General features: G+C 64.2%; 2 protein-coding genes across 8 annotated transcripts in view; both read right to left on the reverse strand.

The window, feature by feature from the left end:
• Positions 1-11,605, reverse strand: part of LOC122187500 (microtubule-actin cross-linking factor 1-like) — a 74,558-nt gene extending 62,953 nt beyond the window's left edge. For 6 of the 7 annotated variants that reach the window (XM_042885047.1, XM_042885046.1, XM_042885049.1 and 3 more), the window contains exon 1: positions 11,386-11,605. In XM_042885047.1, coding sequence (XP_042740981.1) covers positions 11,386-11,605 — 220 coding nt within the window. Of the gene's footprint in view, positions 1-8,666; positions 8,799-11,385 lie in introns of those variants that run through there. The other variant, XM_042885048.1, reaches the window with a different exon arrangement.
• Positions 11,606-16,092: 4,487 nt separating this feature from the next.
• Positions 16,093-16,975, reverse strand: NDUFS5 (NADH:ubiquinone oxidoreductase subunit S5). The gene is made up of 2 exons (XM_042885133.1): positions 16,651-16,975; positions 16,093-16,400 (listed from the first exon to the last, which is right to left on the reverse strand). The coding sequence occupies exons 1-2, from the start codon at positions 16,864-16,866 to the stop codon at positions 16,296-16,298; spliced, it is 321 nt and encodes a 106-aa protein (XP_042741067.1). The 5' UTR covers positions 16,867-16,975; the 3' UTR covers positions 16,093-16,295.
• Positions 16,976-17,322: the final 347 nt, after the last annotated feature.

Consider the following 17,322-nt stretch of genomic DNA (forward strand, 5'->3'; position numbering starts at 1 on the left):
GCCCGCTGGGACTTGGCACTGCTGCTGGCACCGCGCCGGGGGTCAGGGGACTGTACTTGCACACAGCCATTTACATATGAAACGGCCCCAGCTCCAATATCCGCTGCTGCCTCCACCTCCCTGGGGAGATGAATAGAGATGGGGGGAGATGGGAAAAGAAACCAAGCTGGCAATAAACCCTCGCTTCCCAGCAGCTTTGTGCAGCCCCGCTGCTCTGCTCGAGGGGAGCCTGGCCGGGCTGAGAGAGCACACAGCTCTGGCAAACACCAAGCATCACCACCGCGGGCACAACGCGGCCATCTCCCAGCAGCAGAGCCCGGCGCTAACAGCAGCAGGCGGCTGCAACAATCCGTTGCTCGGATGGTGCGGAGGAGCCCGGAGGACGCCGGCGGCTCCCCGGCCCGCACACAAAGGGGTCCCTTCCCACTCCCGGCCTCTCCCAGCAGAGGGGCAGCTCCCGGCACACCGCGGCGATGTCACACTCCTCACACGTTGATCCCCGGTGCCAGCTGCAGCAGCGCTGGAACCATTTATGATGGACACCGCAGCAGCACAAGAAAGTGAATTGTATTACCCCCGGACACGATAACTCATGGCAGCTGTCAGGCACGGATTAACCCCTTGCAGCAGCCCCTCTGGGTGGGGAGACGGGCAGCCGGCCGGGGAACAACTCCCTTGGCTCCCTGCTAAATTAAACATGGGATTGATTCACCTCCTCGTGCAGCAGGATCGGCTGGTGCAGCCCAGCCGTACCCGGGGAGGGCTGCAAAGGGACGAGTCAACGCGGGGCCGTTCTGTGACAGGTGACGGCATCCCGGACGCTTCCTCCTTTCCCCAGCGCGGCGCCATTCGTTCGGCAGCGGATCCCAATACCTGCGTGCGGGTGTGCGAGGGGCTGGGAGCCCCCAGAGCAAAACGTGGGAATGGAAAACGAAAAAAGGAAGAAAAAAAAATAGAAAAAAAGCAAGGCACGTCCCCATCCTTAGAGCCCGTAAAAGCCGCATCCTTAGAGCCCGTCAAAAGGAGCCGATCACAGGGCAGAAAGGCAGCAGGAAGGGCTGCGTCACCAGCACACAGCGCGGTGCTCAGGGTGGAAGAGCTGCAGCGAGAGCAGAGCCACCGAGTGCCACCGCCCCACAGCACAGACACTTTGCTTATTGTTATTTGCAAGGCAGCTTGCCTTTGCCCTGCTCCTCGCAGGGCTGGGCTGCCCGGAGCCGCTCGCTTTGTGCCCAGATACGCCCCCAAATACCCAAAGAAAAGACAAAACAGGGAAGTGGAACGGAGCCATGGAAGCACGGCCTCTCCCAAGCGCTCCCCCAGCAGAGCCAGCCATCCCTCCACGTCCCGGGGGACATGGTTTCCCTCCAGATCCCACCCCGTGGGCAGCTCTCCCGGGTCACAAGGGGGACCCAGCTCAGCCCCACACACCGCCCCACAGCCCTGGACGGCCGTACCTCTCAGGGTGCCGATGCCGCCCAGGAACCTCCTGTATTCATTCGAGTCCATTGTGCCGCCGGAGGCCCCGCAGCTCAGCAGGACGCACGGGGCTGGCGGCGTCCCGCAGCGCAGGGCTCGCCCCACCACCGCTGCCCTTTGGCCACCGCAGCCCAGCCCTGCGCTTCCTGATCTGAGGACCGCACCGAGACCTGCCCTGGATGAGGCCACCCCTCCCTTCTTGCAAATGAGCCGCACGCCCGGCCCCCACCACCTGCCCCGGCCGGGGGTCGCGGGATCGGGTGTCCTGTAGGTATTTCAGGCTGCGAACGGGGAGGTGGGGCAAAACCCCAAAAGCTATGAGGACTGCAGGCAAGTCAACGGGAAAGGGACGTGCATTCAGTGCATCATGACACTCGGGTGTCTCGCTGCAGGACCCCACAGCACACCTCGTGCCCCAGCTCTGCATGCACCCCCTGGAGCCGCGTGCCACCCACGATGCTGTTGCAGAACCCAGAAGGAGAGCGCTTGTTTTGTTTCATAGGATCTGTTGGCAGCAGGAACCACCCCAGTGTGATGCAGGGGAAGGTGCCCACACACAGCGCCCGACCCACGGCGAGGGGCTGCACCGGGAGCAGCGCTGCCCAAGGAGTTGAGCAAGACCCACTGCACAGCCCTCCACGGAGATCCTACAGATGCAGCACCCCTGGGTGCTCGCACCGCCCGCGGCCCCACGCAGAACCCCGGCACGGCCCTGCAGCGAGCAGCCCTGTGCGGATCCACGCTGCCCACACACATCCAGAACCGGTTGGCCCAGCCGGGACCGCTGCAGGCAGACGCACGTCGGGTGCAGCACTTTCCTACCAGAACCCCGAAAGCCAGCTGGCGCTTCTGATCCCAACAGCTGCTGATCCACCAACCCAACAGCCAAAATTGCTCCCGAAACTCCAACGGGAAGCACGGCTGGGCAGATGGAGGGTTTGGGTTGCAGCACGGCCCTGCACACCCAGGGCACGGTGACACCGGGTTCGGGTGCTGCAGCCTGGAAGGGTGAACCGACCCGCAGCTGTGGGGATGGAGCCGACTCGTTAATTCTGCTGAGGGGAAGCAGAGCTGAGCGCTGATGAGCGGCCGCGTGGAACAGCGCGCAGACAGCCGGGAGCAAATCCAGCAGCTCCGCAGCACAGCGCTGCGCCGCGCACAGCCCGGGACCCCGGCTGCTGTTGGGCTGCATGAGGAGCAGAATGAAGTTGCTGCAAGAAGTCGAGCTGTCACCACTATAAATAGCACAATGGAATTTTCCTCTGGAAAAAAATGGAAAAAAAAAAAAAGAATCCCAAAAAGCTGCTTCTTGCTGACAATGGGGCTGTAAGAAGGGAAGTGGGAACATGGGGACAGAAAGCAGAGGCACAGCCACCAGCAGAGCTGTGCTGCCAGCGTGGGGACAGCAAGCACTGAGCCGCCGTCCCTCCATCACCGCTCTGCTCAGCGGTAGCCTCGCACTACAGGGGGAACAAAGCCCAGGGATTGGGTGCAGAGCAGCTGCTGAGCATCCAGCTGTATTCACTTCTCTCCCTTCCCGAGAAAGGGGAGAGGTGGGATGGCACCAGGCTGGTCACCCAACACAGCTCCAGCAAACCCCAAACCACGGGCAAAGCACACGACATGGCAGGCGCCGCAGCCGATGCTCCAGTTCCCACCGCTGCCTGCAGAGCTGTCACCTTCACTTTGTCGCTTTGTCCCTCTGGGCAGTAAAGGCAAGAAGTGCCACGGATGCACTCAGCCCCGCCACCTGAACCCTGGCCCCACAGGGTGCTTTGGGGAGGAACAGAGCTCCCCTCCTCCCGCCCCGATGGGGTTAAGGCAGCGTGGGTCTGACGCCTGACCGCTCCCCAGCATCCCGGCTCCTCTCCCCTCGGGAACGCCAGGAATGCCCGGCATGCAGAGCGCTGCAGCTGGCCGGAGCCGTGTGGCCATGGGGACAGGGCATGGAGGGAGCTCACAGCCCCGGCCTGAGGAATCCCAACCGCCCCAGCACAACAACTGCCTCGCAGCCGGAATCACAGGCATCCCGAGCAGCCATGGGGTGAGATGTCTGCACGTGCAGCGCATGGAGCTGCCTGCAAGGAGGGCGGTGCAGGGACGGCCACGTGCTCCCACGGCGCTGCCTGGGGGTGTTGGCATCACGGCTTGGCCTGCACAAATGGGAGCTGCTCCTCCAGAGGACTCTCGTAGCAAAGCTGCCCAAGGTCAGCCCTGCACAGCAGCCACACGTCTGGCCTCCTGCACGGAGAGCAGAAGCACTCCTGGAGCTGCAGTTTTCTGCAGGGACCTTTTGCCGGTTTCAGTGGAAGATAAAAAAAAACAAACCAATAACAGAAGTTGCCCCTCTGGCTGACCTGAAGCATGGCACAGGAGTGGGATGCAGAGTGCTGGGAGTTTGCCCTAATGCCCCCACAGACAAACAGGTCCAGGGTCCTTGCTCCAGGAAAGCAGAGCAGGGGATAAGCACAGGGAGGCTGCAGAGCTGTGCCAGCACTGCTTGGAAGTGCTGCTTCATCAGCTGCCATCTTCCAGACCTGAGCTGAAGAGAGGAAAAACACGGCATAGGGAGAAGTGGGTGTGCGCAGGGACATCAGTGGGACCATTACCGGGGCAGAGCACACAGTGCTCACTGCAGGGCAGCCAACGGGAAATGAGAAATGGGAAAGAGGCAGCTGGGCTTCATTCGGGGAGAAACAACCCGAAGGCTCAAATCATCACAGAGCCCCAGCCAGCAGCCCAGATTCTACGCATCCAGATCACTGATAAACAGCAGAAATTATGGGGCAGATGGAATTCCTGGAGCTGCAGCACTGCCTCTGCAGGGACACAGCACACGTGAGCCCCCTGTCCCACACCACACAGCGGCACTGGGCCCGATTCCCTTTCAGCACCTCCCTGACAGCAGGGGGGTCCCAGCCCGTCCTCTGCCACAGATGCAGGGAACATCTCATAACACACCCGAGGTCTCACCTCACCCCACCCGCAGCCAGACACCCAATGCCCGCAGCCCCTTGCCCACAGGAAGCCTGTGCTGCAGATCCCCCACACTGCATGGGATCCATCCGCACACACAAAACCCCACAACCTGGCTTGGAACAACGCTGCCCCAGCTCAGTAACACAAACATCCTCTGTGCTTTTGGGAGCAAGCACAGCTCGGCGGGGTTCCCCCGACCCAGAGCCGCCTGCGTGTCCCTGAGCCCTGGCTGCATGCCCAGTCCCCCAGACAAGCGAGGGCAGAGCTGAGACATCAGTTCTGGGCTTTCAGCGAGGAAGGAAGGAAGGAGAGGGAGGAGCTGGAGGCAGCACGCAGCAGAGATGCTGTGAGCGGGGATGCTGCAAGGCTGGCTGCTGGGGACGTGGGACAAGGACACACAGCACAGTGCTGGGCAAAGGACTGGGTGCCCGTGGGGACAGCAGAGAGCAGCGCCCCGAGCAGCTCACAGAGCCACGGCAGCTCCCGGCCCCTCACCCACCAGCACCCAACGCAGCTCCTCTGTGCCCAGAGCGCCCCAGGGTCGGCAGCCCGGTGGGACGAGCTGCGCTGTGTTTCACGTGGAGCCCACAGGGCAGGTCGGTGTGGCTGTGCCAGGTCGGGACGTGCAGCGCAGGTGATGGCGGCGATCAGCCCTGTCATTATGGCACCGCTCCCCGTGCCGGGCGTTTCGTCACTGCGCTGTCATCGCACCCACCGCCCCTCCTCGCCCTGCAGCACCGCTTGCCTCATCCTCCACTCCTCCATGGAAAACACAGCTGGGACTCAGCCCCGGCACGGAGTTCGGCTCGGTGAGGTGAGCCCACAGCCCTGCGGTGCCACCCGGCTCTGCCGCTGCTCCCCACTGAGCGGCACTCGGTGCACAGCTCCTTCCTGGAGATGCGATGGATTCAAGCTGACAGCGTCGGCTCAACGCCATACAACCAGAGCTGACTCGGTGCTGGAGGTCACAGATCGTGCCCGGGGCACCCAGATCAGAGCAGAGCCCATGGGAGCTCCTGCAGGAACAGGAGAAATTGCGAACCGCAGTCCCTGGTGGTCCGGGGTTTGTTTTAGGTGCATATAAAGGGATTCATCACCCTTGGTATTCAAACAATGCCGTCAGAACACTTCCAGGAATCAGCAAGAAGAAAAAAAAAAATCCCTTTTATATGCTCCCCTCCGGGAGGTCGGAGTGCTCCAATGCTGAACTGAACTCAGTGACAAAGGAGTGCAGGATGGGGCTGGCGGGCACCCAGCAGCTGGGCAGCAGCTCGGCGTCCCCATGGCAGGGAAGGAGAGGGCCGTGGCACAGCCCCACACAGCGCCGTGCCACCTAAGGAAGGAACAAAGAGGCCCCGCCGGCAGCTCTTGGGCCGCCCCAACCCACTGCTGAAATGAGATCAAAGCTCTCCGGCTCCAGGTACCATCAGCACTGCCTCTGTGCCAGCGGTGACCGCAGCTCTGCCGCCCACAGCGCCCGGCGCTTTGCTCTCTGAAGCACGTCGGCATTTTCCTGGAAGATGGCAGAGAGGAGCAGCACCGCTCAGCACGGCACCCGCAGCCACAGCACCACGCAGGTGGAGCAGCTCCAGAGGCCTCACCGCGTCCCACAGAGACGATGACAGCACCGCGAAGGCAGCAGAACGCCAGGCAGGCGAGGCAGGGCGCGTCCCGCCATGGGGAACACAGCGGCTGCAGCCCCTGCTGTCCCACCACAGCCGCGAGCGAAGCAGTGCTGCACAACACACCGGAGGCCCACAGGTCCGGCCCATGCACTGCATCACCTTCTGACCCCCAGCTCCCCCTGTACTGGAGAAGCCGCCGCTTCGCTCTGCCTCCCAAAAGCAGAGCCGCTGGCTGGGGGCATCCATGCCACTTAAACTGTGCCGAGTCCTGTGCAGGGGGCAGCTCCTGAGAGGATGAGGAAGAAGCATTTCCTTCCACAGCACTGCCCGGCCCCGCCGGCTGCACAGCCCTCATGCAGCTCACACTCATCATCGCTGAGGAATGATGTTTATCTTTGCAGGAAGGAATGGTAACGGCAGCTCAACGGCCACAGCTGCCACCCTTTTGCCTTCAAAGCTGCACACCGGCCCAGCAGGGCACAGGTGAGACCCAGAGACACCATCCAGCTGCCTCCCTCAGTGCAGAAAATCAGTGGGAAAAAGGAGCTCCAGCCGTACAAGCAAGGCTCCAAGGAGCCCCAGCAGATCTGTGCCATGGTTCTCCCCTGCACCGCACAACGACTCCTTCAGCCTAATGTTATCCCCTCCCTAACAGCAGGTCAGGCAGATGCAGTGACACCCATCCCCTGCTGTCCCAACCCCAATGCACCACAGCGAAGGGAGAGAAAGCAGGGAGGGTGAGGAGATGGAGTGGGAAATGACTGGGAGATGGACATGCTGACACTACAGCTCCGAAGTTCTACCCATGACCCCCCAAAACATGAATTATCTTGAAGGAAGGATTTCACCAGGATTGACTAGTTAATGTTCAAGCACTCTAAGCACAGTAATGCAACACCTTGTGCACCTGGGCAGACTGTGGCGCCCATGTGGTGTGGGGGCACGCTCTGGCAGTGATTTCCTGCAGGGCAAAGCATGGGGCCGGGACGTGCGATGGGAGCAGGGCTCAGCCCCATGCTGGGTACTCACAGGCAGACCCTCCTCCCTGCTCAGAGCCCTCCATGTCCACTGCAGCAGCACCTCCCAGGGGACAGAGCCATCCCCAAAGGCTCCACCGCTGCTCCCAGTGCCATGTTGGGAGCACGTGGCTGCACGTCCCAGCATGTGCACAGCATCACCGCCCAGCAATGAGGCAACGGGGCCAGGACCGCACCGAGCCCCTGGGTGCAGCACCACTGGGGTGCACTCGGATGCTCAGCCACCGGCTTCCAGGTCCACAGAGGTCCCCGTGCCCCCAGGGGAGGCTGAAGGCCACCAACTCAATTGTGTGCACACTGAGGGCTGCAATCAGCGCACTTCCCAGCCCCGCAGCCCACACAACCCTGTTCCCACTCCCGCCCCGGATCGGGGTGCAGCTGGACGCTCAGCCCCACGCGGCGCCCACGGCTCCGAGCGGCGCAGTCCGGCAGCAGAGCTGCAGAACACCTACCTGCCAGCCCAGTCACGCTCAGCATTTCAGCTGCCTACACCGGGAGGCTGATAAAGAAAGCAATCACGGGGATGTGCCATCTGCTTAACCCCTGCTCTGCAGCTACAGAACAGATCCACAGCCAGGAAACGGGCACGCACCACAGCGGGACCCATTGGTCCGGCTACAGGCAGAGGCCCCACTGCTCATTTTTTTGCAAAGGCTAATTTTTTACTAAGCAGCTCCATGCAGAAAGCTGCTCCCCACATTTCTGGGAGCTCACATCACAGCTCCCGGCCCAGGCAGCACCAAGCGCCCACCTGCCCCTGTGCCCGAGGCCCATTCCTGAAGGATGAGGTGGGGGAAGGGACGAGCCGGGAGAAAACCTGAGTCCCAGCAGGACAAGCAGAGCCCCGCAGTGGGGATGAGGCAGCATCCAGCAGCCCAGCAACCTCACGGATCACCGCTATACAGCTCTCACAGCAACGGCGGGACGTCCTGGGAAAGGAGGGGAGCTGGGAAGGGAAAGAAGGCACAGGAAAGCCTCAGTCCCTGAGAAACACTCATTTCCCCTACGCTGAATGCAACCCGTGACCAAACTCAGCGCCAGCCCGGCAGCGCGGCCACCCCCAGCCGGGTATTTCCAGCCGGCCCGGCACGCCGCGGACGAGGGCAGGGGCACCGCGATTTCGTCTTCTTTCGGCACTGAGAAAAGCGAAGCGGTGCGGAGGGGCAGAGAACGGCCGCGTCACGCAGCGCCGGCACCGAACAGAACCGCCCGCGAGCGTCGGAGGGCACGTTGGGCACCGCGGGGTCACATCGCCCTCCCGAGCCCCGCGGATCAGCAGAACGGACCCGGGTACAGAGAAACGGTAACGGGGCGGGCAACGCGCGGCCCCCGGGGATCGCCGCCCCCGGCAGAACCGCGCGCTCACCAAGCACCGCCCGCGCGACACGCGGCACCCCGGGCCGTTGGAAGCCCACCCGGGGCGCAGAGCCGCGGGGACGTTCGCTCGCCCCGACCGCAGAACCGGAGCACCGCGGCCCCGCAACCGGGAGCCGAGGACAGCCCGGAGCGGCGCCGGGCCCGGCGGGCCGCCCGCGGAGCGCCGTACCTTTGTAGCGCTCCAGCACGTCTTCGTAGGCCTGCACGAACTCCTTCTCCTGACTGCGGTCGGCCGGGAGCAACCCCGGCACGTACCCGGCCATGGCGGCCTTTGTGCCGGCGGCCTCCGAGCAGCGCCCGGCGCGGCGGTCAGCGCCGATCTGCGCGGCCCCGCTTCCGCCCCGCGCCACCGCCCCGCACCACCCACGGCCACGCCCACCCGCCTCGAGGTCACGCCCATCCACCTCGAGGCCACGCCTCCCTCAGACGACGCCCACTCATTGGCCCCGCCCGTCTCTGGCCCCGCCCAACCGACGGCGGCACCGGGAGCGCCGCGCCCTCTGGCGGTAGCGCTGTGTCGGCACCTCCCGGGGGCGGCGCTCGGCCCGGTGCGTCCCACCGTCCCCCGAACGCCCGGAGCCCCGCTCGCAGCGCAACCCCTCGTCCCGCCGTTCACCCCCAGCACGGAGTCCCGGTGCTCCGCTCTGCCCCCAGCGCACCGGGGATGCCGCGCACGCTTCCCCCGCCCCGGCTCCGCCCCCCCGATCCCGTCGGGCGATTCCCGGCGTTCGGGGCCGCCGCAGGACGCGGCTTTTTGGCCCCGGCCGCGCCGTTCCCATGGCAACCAGCGCCGAGCGAGCGGTAACCGTGGCGACGCACAAAGCCCCTTCCGCGCCGCCCTGGCACCGTCGCCACCCCGCACCCATGGTCTGGCGGCACCGCATCCCCCGAGGACGGCCCCGCACAGGGCACGGCACCGCGGGGACGGCCCTGCGGCACCTCCCGCTCCCAAACGCTCGTCTCCCTCCTCCCCCCTCCTCGTGCCCCGCGCACGGAGCTCAGCGCGCAGCGGGGACCTCGGCCCCTCCCCGGGATCCCCAACGGCCGCCCCTGCAGCGCCGCTCCCCCCGCACAGAACGCGCTGAGCGCTGCCGCTGTGCTCCCGAGGGACAAAGGAGCATTCCCCGCAAACGCGTCCCGAGTGCAGACGGAGCGGTAAACACTGCGGCCAGCACTGCCCGATATGACCGCCCAGCATGGCCCAGCACCGCTCCAGACCCACACAACAAACCCAAACCCTGACCGCGCTGTCCTGCAGGATGTAAACGTGTAAACTGGGATCCTTGAAGAGCGGCCCCCCCACCGCAACCGTCACCCCCAGGAGGACACGCGGACCGGCAGCCCCCGGCCCCATCGCCAGCCGCTCTGCACTGCCAGGGACTCCGCCACGTCCCCATTTCCTCGCTCCGGTGGCCATAGAGGGGACCGTGACCACTCGGCCCCACACCGATAGCGTTGTCCCGGCGGTGCCACCGCACTCCCCCAGGGCACAGAGAGCGTGGAGGCGGTGGGGGGGCTGAGAGCCGTGCACGACCGCGGGCGCTGTGCCCGCAGTGCCCGCACCGCTCACAGAGCCCAACGCTGCAGCAGCCGCCGCCCCCAATCCGGGCCCAGAGGGACCGATCCCCCCCCCGGGTGTGGGGTGAGCGTTGTGTAATGCAAAGCTCCAAATCAACATTTCAGCTCCTTTGCAAACCGCTGACACCAAACTGTCTCCAACTCTTTCTTCCCGGCTCGGCGCTGTCTATTTGCACCACGCGAGTTATTTTTAATGGGAACTCTGCATGAGATCGGATTTTGTGACATCCCTTCGCCTTTAATCATGGGTTGGATCGACCCAGCGCGACGGTGGGAGTTCGGCAGCCCCATCCCGGTGCTCGCAGCGGAGCTGTGCGGGTGGGACGGGACCGGGGCAGGACGGGGCGGCTCTTCGCTGCCCGCGGCGCTGACGGTGGGGCAGGGCTGGGCCGCACCCTGCGCATTTGCCTCCTCCCGGTCCCAGACGGCGCTTGCAGAGCCTTCATTTGAATCAACTGGTTCTTCCTGCCCAGAGCACGTGAGAGCGCACACAGCCCCGTGTGCCGGTACTGGGGATGGGTATTGGGGTGCTGGGCGAGGCAGGGGCTGGTGGGCGCTGAGGGCTCGGTCCGTCTCGTGTTTTCCCATGGGCAGACCACAGTCAGGGTCTGAGGTTTCGCTGGGGCTCCTTGGAGGGGTCTGGAGGTGCCAACATCCCGGCATGGCGGTCAGCATCCTCCTCCTACGCCCTGCAGCACGGGCTGCACCCTGAGAGCCCTCGGGGGAACTCGGTGTCCCTGTGCCACCAGCACAGTCAGGGCTCAGCGTGGCCCTTTGGTGTGGCACAGGCTGCCCCCAGAAGCCCCGTCACACAGCCAAACCCGGGAGGAAACCCCAAACCTCCCAGGGCAAATTCCTGCCCGAGTCTGGCCAGGGGCATTGCTCCAGCAAGGAGCCACTCAGCCCTTAATGAGGCCCCTAACGTCACCCAGTGAGCCCCGGAGGTGACCCATCATCAGCTGAGAGCAGGACCTGAGCCGCAGCCATGCCCAAAGCCACCACGGAGCCAAATCTCACCGCCACCAATGGCGACATCCCTTGACTCCCCCCCCCTCACTTGTGAGCACCATTCCCAACCTCTGGGCACAAGCACACCCAACACCTTTCCATCCACCCCAAGCCATGCCAACCAGCAGCCGATGGCAGCTGACGGCCTGGCCACATGGCAGCAGGGTCACCCCGGCCACATTCTCCCCAGCGCCACGAAGCCCCAGACGTGGGCATCCCGTGCTGTGCTTATGGGGCACAGGGCCGGCCGCTGCCGTCACCTCCACCACCGCTGGGAGACCCCACCCCGGGCGCTGCGTTACCTGCAACTCTGACGACAGCCCTCTCGGCCGGGTCCAGCACCGAGTCCTGGCTCTTCCGCTTCTTCTGCTCGTGCAGGGGCAGATTCCATGGCAGGGTGTCCCCAGGGGGGCACGGGGAGAGGCTGCCCGAGCGCTCGCTGCGGTACGACCGCTCACTTCGGCACGACCGCTCGCTCCGGCACGACCGCTCGCTGAGGGTCTCCTCGTCGGAGGACGACATGGCCAGCAGGGCAGCAGCTGCGGGAGGAGCGAACACCGCGTGACAACGGGACAACGGCCGCTCCCTCCCACCGCGGGCGCCGGGGGACAGAGGAAGGACCGTCCCACCTCGGCCACGTCTGCCTCGTGCCGATGTCTGCACGCCCTCCCGCCGCTCCTGAGCGCTGCCTCAGTTTCCCCATCGCCGGGAAGCCGCTGCCCCGCGAATGGGGCCGGCAGCGCAGCCACCCCTCCGCCCAAAACCCACAGTGGCATCCCCGGCACCGGCTCGGTGCCACAAAGCACAGCGCAGCCTCTGGGCTCCATTTCTTTGTGCTCGGCACAAGCAGAAGCCATCAGACCCGCGCTGCCCTTTGTACCTGTTTTTTTTTTCCCTCCGAGTGGGAGCAGCCTTAAAAATCCCATTAATTGTGTCAGGAGAAAATGGTAGGGCTCCCTGCAGCGAGCAGGGGGAGAGCTGTGTGGCACACACACGCTGGGCAAATGAGCACCTTGCATGAGGCGTATTCAAAATAATTCCTATTGTATCCTCTGTCTCGGGCAGGGAAATGCACCCGAAATGTGTGGGGCTCCCACAGCCGCTGTGCCACAGCCCTCCATCGCGCAGAGCCTTTCCTTATCCCCATCATTTCCTCAGCAAAATGCGAACAAAGAGAATCCCCCCCCCCCCCCCACCCCAACGCAGGGGAGGGAGGGGGGGATGGCTTCCATGACTCATTCAACCCCACCGAAAAGCTGCGAAAAACGCATCCCGGCGTGCGGGCAGCCCCAGCGCGGGGCGGTGCGGGGCCGGGAGCGATCTGCGGGGGCCGCAGGTGCGGGGGCAGCGCGTCCTCAACGCCGCCTTTCCGCGCTCCATCCCCGCTCTCCGCTTCCGCCCGACTCCGCTCCATCCTCACCCCGCAGCCTCTCCCGCCGCATCCCCGCTTCCCCGGCCCCGCTCACCCCCGGCTCGGTGCGGTGCGGCGCTGCGCGGCCCGGATCTGCGCGGGCAGAGAGCGGCGCTCCCGCTCCGCTGCCGGTGCGGCCGTTCCCAGCGCCGCCGTGCTCTCCCGGTACGGCCCCGCCGCGCTCTCCCCGCTCCGCCGCTCGGCGCCTCCCCCGGCCCGGCCCGGCCCTGCCCACCGGGGCGGCAACGGAGCGGCGGGGGGGGTCCCGGCTCCCGCCCCTGCGCCAGCCCCGCCGGGCACCTCTACATCGGGCCGCCCCACGCCGGGCATTCCTCACGGCCGCCCCAGCACAGCGGCCGCCCCAGGGTGCCCCCACCCCCAGGGTTCCCCAATCCCACTGTCCCCCTCCCCTACACGCACCCCCGTTCCCAGGGCCTCCTCAGAGCACCCAACAGCTCCCCCCTCCCCCCCGCCGTTCCGGCCCGCCTTCCCCCCCATCCCTGCCTCCCCCCACCGGCTAATTACAGCGCTCATCGATCAACCGCAGCGGTGCCGAGAGCACGGCGGGGCCACAAGCGGGGTGCGGGGGACAGAAGCTCTATGCCACGGCTCCGAGCCGGCACAGCTGCCCCCGGGGCGCTGCAGGCAGCCGGGACGCATCCTCCCCGTGCCCCGGGGTCTGGGCGCAGCCATCCGCTCACGGCATTTCTCCCCGGTGGATTCCCATATCTCATCTGAAGCCGTCCCACGGTTATCTCCCGAGCACCTCGAGTGAGGGGAGGCGACGCCGGGCACCCCGCAAGGAAGGGATGCTCCGGAAGCAGCCGTGAGAGCCGCGTGTTTCCCTGCAGCTCAGAGGCAGAGCAGGCAGGGGAGCACAGGGGGACGCTCAGCTGAAACCCACGGGGAGTGGATGCCCAAAGTGCGGCCCCAGCACAGCCGGGGACACTGAGCCCAACGGCAGCAGCAGGAGGGGAGGAAATCACGCAGGGCTGAGCGCCGTGGATCCCTGTGGGATGCGTCCCTTTGTCACCTCTGCTCGGTGCCACCCACTGGGGCCCCGGCCCTTGTGGAGGCCTCAGAGCAATCGAGCGCTTTTGCACCATATTAAATCCCAAATAAATTAAGAAAAGCAGCCAGGAAACGCTGCCTGTTCCAACCTGCACACATTTCACACCCAAAATGCATTTCCGAGGCTCCCTCGCAGCGCGTTGTTGCTGATCTGGATTATTTGTGCTGTGAATCTGGGTTAAGGCCACACGTTGTTTTGCTGCACGGGACTGGGGAGCCGTTACTGCGGGCTGGGGCTGCAGCACTGACTGCACGCATCCCCCCGAGCCACCCCACCCCGTCCCTGCAGTGTGGATGGTCGGTGCACAGGGCTCAGGCACACGGCGCAGATGAGCTCTGGGCAGCTCCGCCCAGGGTCAGCCCCCCTCTCCCTCATCGGAGCCTCTGCCAAAGCCCGCAGCTCCAACTTTTCCCTGACGTTCTATCAATTATTCACCTCCCCAGGGCTCTGTTTCTCTCTCCTGCACAGAGCTGGAGGTGTGCAGCACTTGGGGGCTGCGGGGTCTCCCCTTCCTCCCCAGACCCTACAGACATCGGGTTGTGGGAAGGAGGGAGGGAGGGACCTCAGCGGAGGAGAACGGCAGGAGTGCAGCGTGGGAGCAGCGCGCAGCGCAGCTGGGGAGGCAGCGAGGCTCGTGGAGTTGTGGCTTCAGTCCCACCCCGGCCCCTCTGCCTCCATCCCCGCTTCTCTCCGGAGATGCATTTGTCTCTCACGAACTCAATGTTTGTCATCAGCTCCTTGATAACCTTCCTTATCAGCCCAAGTTTCCCTTTCGGCTGTTAACCACAATGAGTGTCTCAGCTGCTTTCCATCCCCGCTGCTGCACCTCGGCCGCATTCACATCTATTGCAGAGCAATTAGATTTTGGATGGGTCTAAAGAGCCGCTTGGGAGGCAGAAGCGTTTGGATTTATTTCAGCGTTTCCTCTGACATCTGGACAGCTCAATTACATGAGTCACTCCTGACAGCAGCAACTCGCCAGGGTTCTGCTCTGCACTTTTTTCTCTCCCTGGAAATGCAGCTCTCCTGGTTCAGGGCCACCCCTGCACTTCACAGGGCAGTGACCACCAGGCCCCAAACTGTTCCTATTTCTGCCCATTTCTTCACACCCTTTCATCTTTCTGGCATTTTCCCTCATTTTTGCACCCAAATCTTCCCCTCACCTCTCATACCTGGAACTCTTTCATTCAGTGGAACAGCAGCGATATTAGGTAAGATTTCCTCTGTTGGAATTAATCACCACCAAACAGTTTTCATATCTGAAGGATCTCTGAGGGCTTTGGGGCTGCTACAGAAAGCGATGCAGCCGCCCCACCTCTGGCAGCTCGTGGGCACCACCGGACTGATTCAGGGCTCACACAGACAATGCCAGGAGTCCCCTCTCCAGAATCACACCTGGATCCATCCAGGGCTCAGCAATACGGCCACGGGCAGGAAATAGGAGGAAAATACTGAAATTGATGATTAATACATTCTTTGGAATAACCTGGAAGAGGAAAGAACTGAAGGCACAGCAGCGTGCACCAAACAGGAGCAGCCTCCCAACATGGAGGGCTCAGCCTTGAGCTCCCGGAGCCCCGTCCCCACAGCCCCGCACCTGGGCTGCAGCAAGGGGCCCAGCTGGGGCTGGGGGAAGGGAGCAAGGGAGCAGCCTCTGTGGGCTGGCACGGGTCCTACAAGGGGCAAACTCCCCTGGGATGGCACTGTGGGCACCGGCGCCCCTCGGCAGAGCCCAGCCCTGCCTGCTGCAGCTGGAACCACGCTGCTGTCATCTGTCATCTCGGCGTGGGGATTTGTGAGGATCGGGAACCTCACGTGCTCTACCTGGATTCAAAGATTAAGCATTAAACCCGCAATCACTGGGATTAAAACCTTGGATTAAAGCACAGACATTTCCCCCCTCCACTTCCAGGTACTCCACTGCTTTAATGCTGTTACAAAACCGTGCTGAGTTTGGAGGGGCTGGGGAGAAATCTTCCCTTTAAAAGGAAAAGCACATCGGTGTAGGCAGTCCCAGCCCCGGGGCTGCTGCAGTCAGGCACGCTGCACGCTCGATAGATCGAGCTGACACACAGCATTACAGAGCAAAGCTTCTGCGTGAGGGGATCTCACACAGATCGCAGGGGTGGGACAAAAACTGCATCTGGATGCTGCTGCCCAAATCCTCATCAGAGAGCTGTTTTAACCAGATTTTCACCTCTCGGGCCAATACCACCAACTGGAAAGCGGCCCAGGCAGCCCAACAAACACCAACCACGTATCCTGCCCATAAAACCACACCGGGAAAGGGCTTTTCTTTAGCAAGTTTTCCAGGACACATTTGGATGAGATTTTACTCCTTTACGCCCTCCCCCATTTCAGGGCTGGCTGCCCTGCCTGCAGGTGTGAGCATGAAGGAACCCACATGGCCCCATAAGACGGGGGCACAGCACCGGCAGCTCCATGTCACCCCCAGCATCAGGGCAGCTTTTCAGGAGGGTTTAGAAGTTATCTTGGTTCAGAAAGGAAGACAAGACAGAGCAGAACGCTGCTCCAAAGGAGACATTTACTAGCCAAAGCAATGATGCCCCACACTAGCACCGCTCTCCTCTGCTCCGAGCTGTTGGCAGGGCCCTCTCAGCACTGGGACGGCTGCAGCAGAACCCCACCGTTCCCGGTGCTCTCCTTCAGATGGTTCACTTCCATGGCTGCAGACGAGTGCTGTCGGGTCCCCTGCAGGTCCCCGTGCCTCAGGGCCTGCTGTCCTTCTCACCCTTGTGGTGCTCGGGCGGGGTGTACTTCCCCTCCTTGATCATCTTGTCCCTCTGCTCCAGGATCTTTTTCAATCGCTGAGCCTGGCGAAGCACACAAGGGATGACAGAGATGCGGAGCCAGAGAACGGCAGAACGGTCGGGTCGGAAGGGACCTGAGAGATGCCGCGGGCAGCCCGCCCCCCCCCCCAGCGCCCACCGCGGCCTCGGGCGCCTCCGGGATCGCAGCCGGAGGATCGCGGCGCCGCCCCGGGGCTCCGCACGCGCTTCCCGTGCCGCCGTGCCGCGCTCCCCCCCTCCCCCGCCCGGTTCCGGGACGCCCCGCCGGGCTCACCAGCTTGGTGCGGTGCATGCACTCCATGAAGTCCTCGTACTCGGGCTGGCACTCGCGGCGGGCTCGGGTCTGGCCCAGGCCGTGCCCGCACTCCACCCACTCCCGCTCGAAGGCGTGGCACGCCCCGGCCACCCCGTACGGCTGCGTCGCGCTCTGCCGCAGCAGCCACCGGTCCACGTCGATGCCTAGCTGTCGCTGCAGGTCCCAGAACGGCATGGTGCTGTGGCGACGCTGACCCCGCTCCCGACGCTGACCCTACCGCGACACCGCCCTGAGCTCAAAACCGGCTCCGCCCCACCCCGCACCGACCGGCCCGCCGCTGTCCTTCACGGGGCTTTCGCGACGCTGCCCGCCCTCAAGTGCGGCCGCAACCGCGACACCCGCGCCGCACTTGACGGCGGAACCAGAGAGACGGGCGGCGCGAGCGGCCCTCTCCGCTGCGGCGCCCCCTGCCGGCACGGAGGGGAAACCGTCCGCCGCGCCCCAGCGCCACCTGCAGGCCTCTGCGGCACCCTCCGGGCTGCCGCGCCCCGTGTCCCATTGTCCCGCGGTGTCTCCGGTGCTCCCCGCGTCTCCCGTGCTTCCAATGTCTCGCAGGATCCCCCACTGCTCCCAGTATCCTCCAGTGTCCCCCAGTGTTCCCATTTTCCCCCACCGTCTTCCAGCGCTCCC

Source organism: Lagopus leucura, unplaced genomic scaffold (genome assembly GCF_019238085.1).
Source record: "Lagopus leucura isolate 7727_CA_CO unplaced genomic scaffold, USGS_WTPT01 Super-Scaffold_100048, whole genome shotgun sequence".
Classification (NCBI taxonomy): Eukaryota; Metazoa; Chordata; class Aves; order Galliformes; family Phasianidae; genus Lagopus; species Lagopus leucura.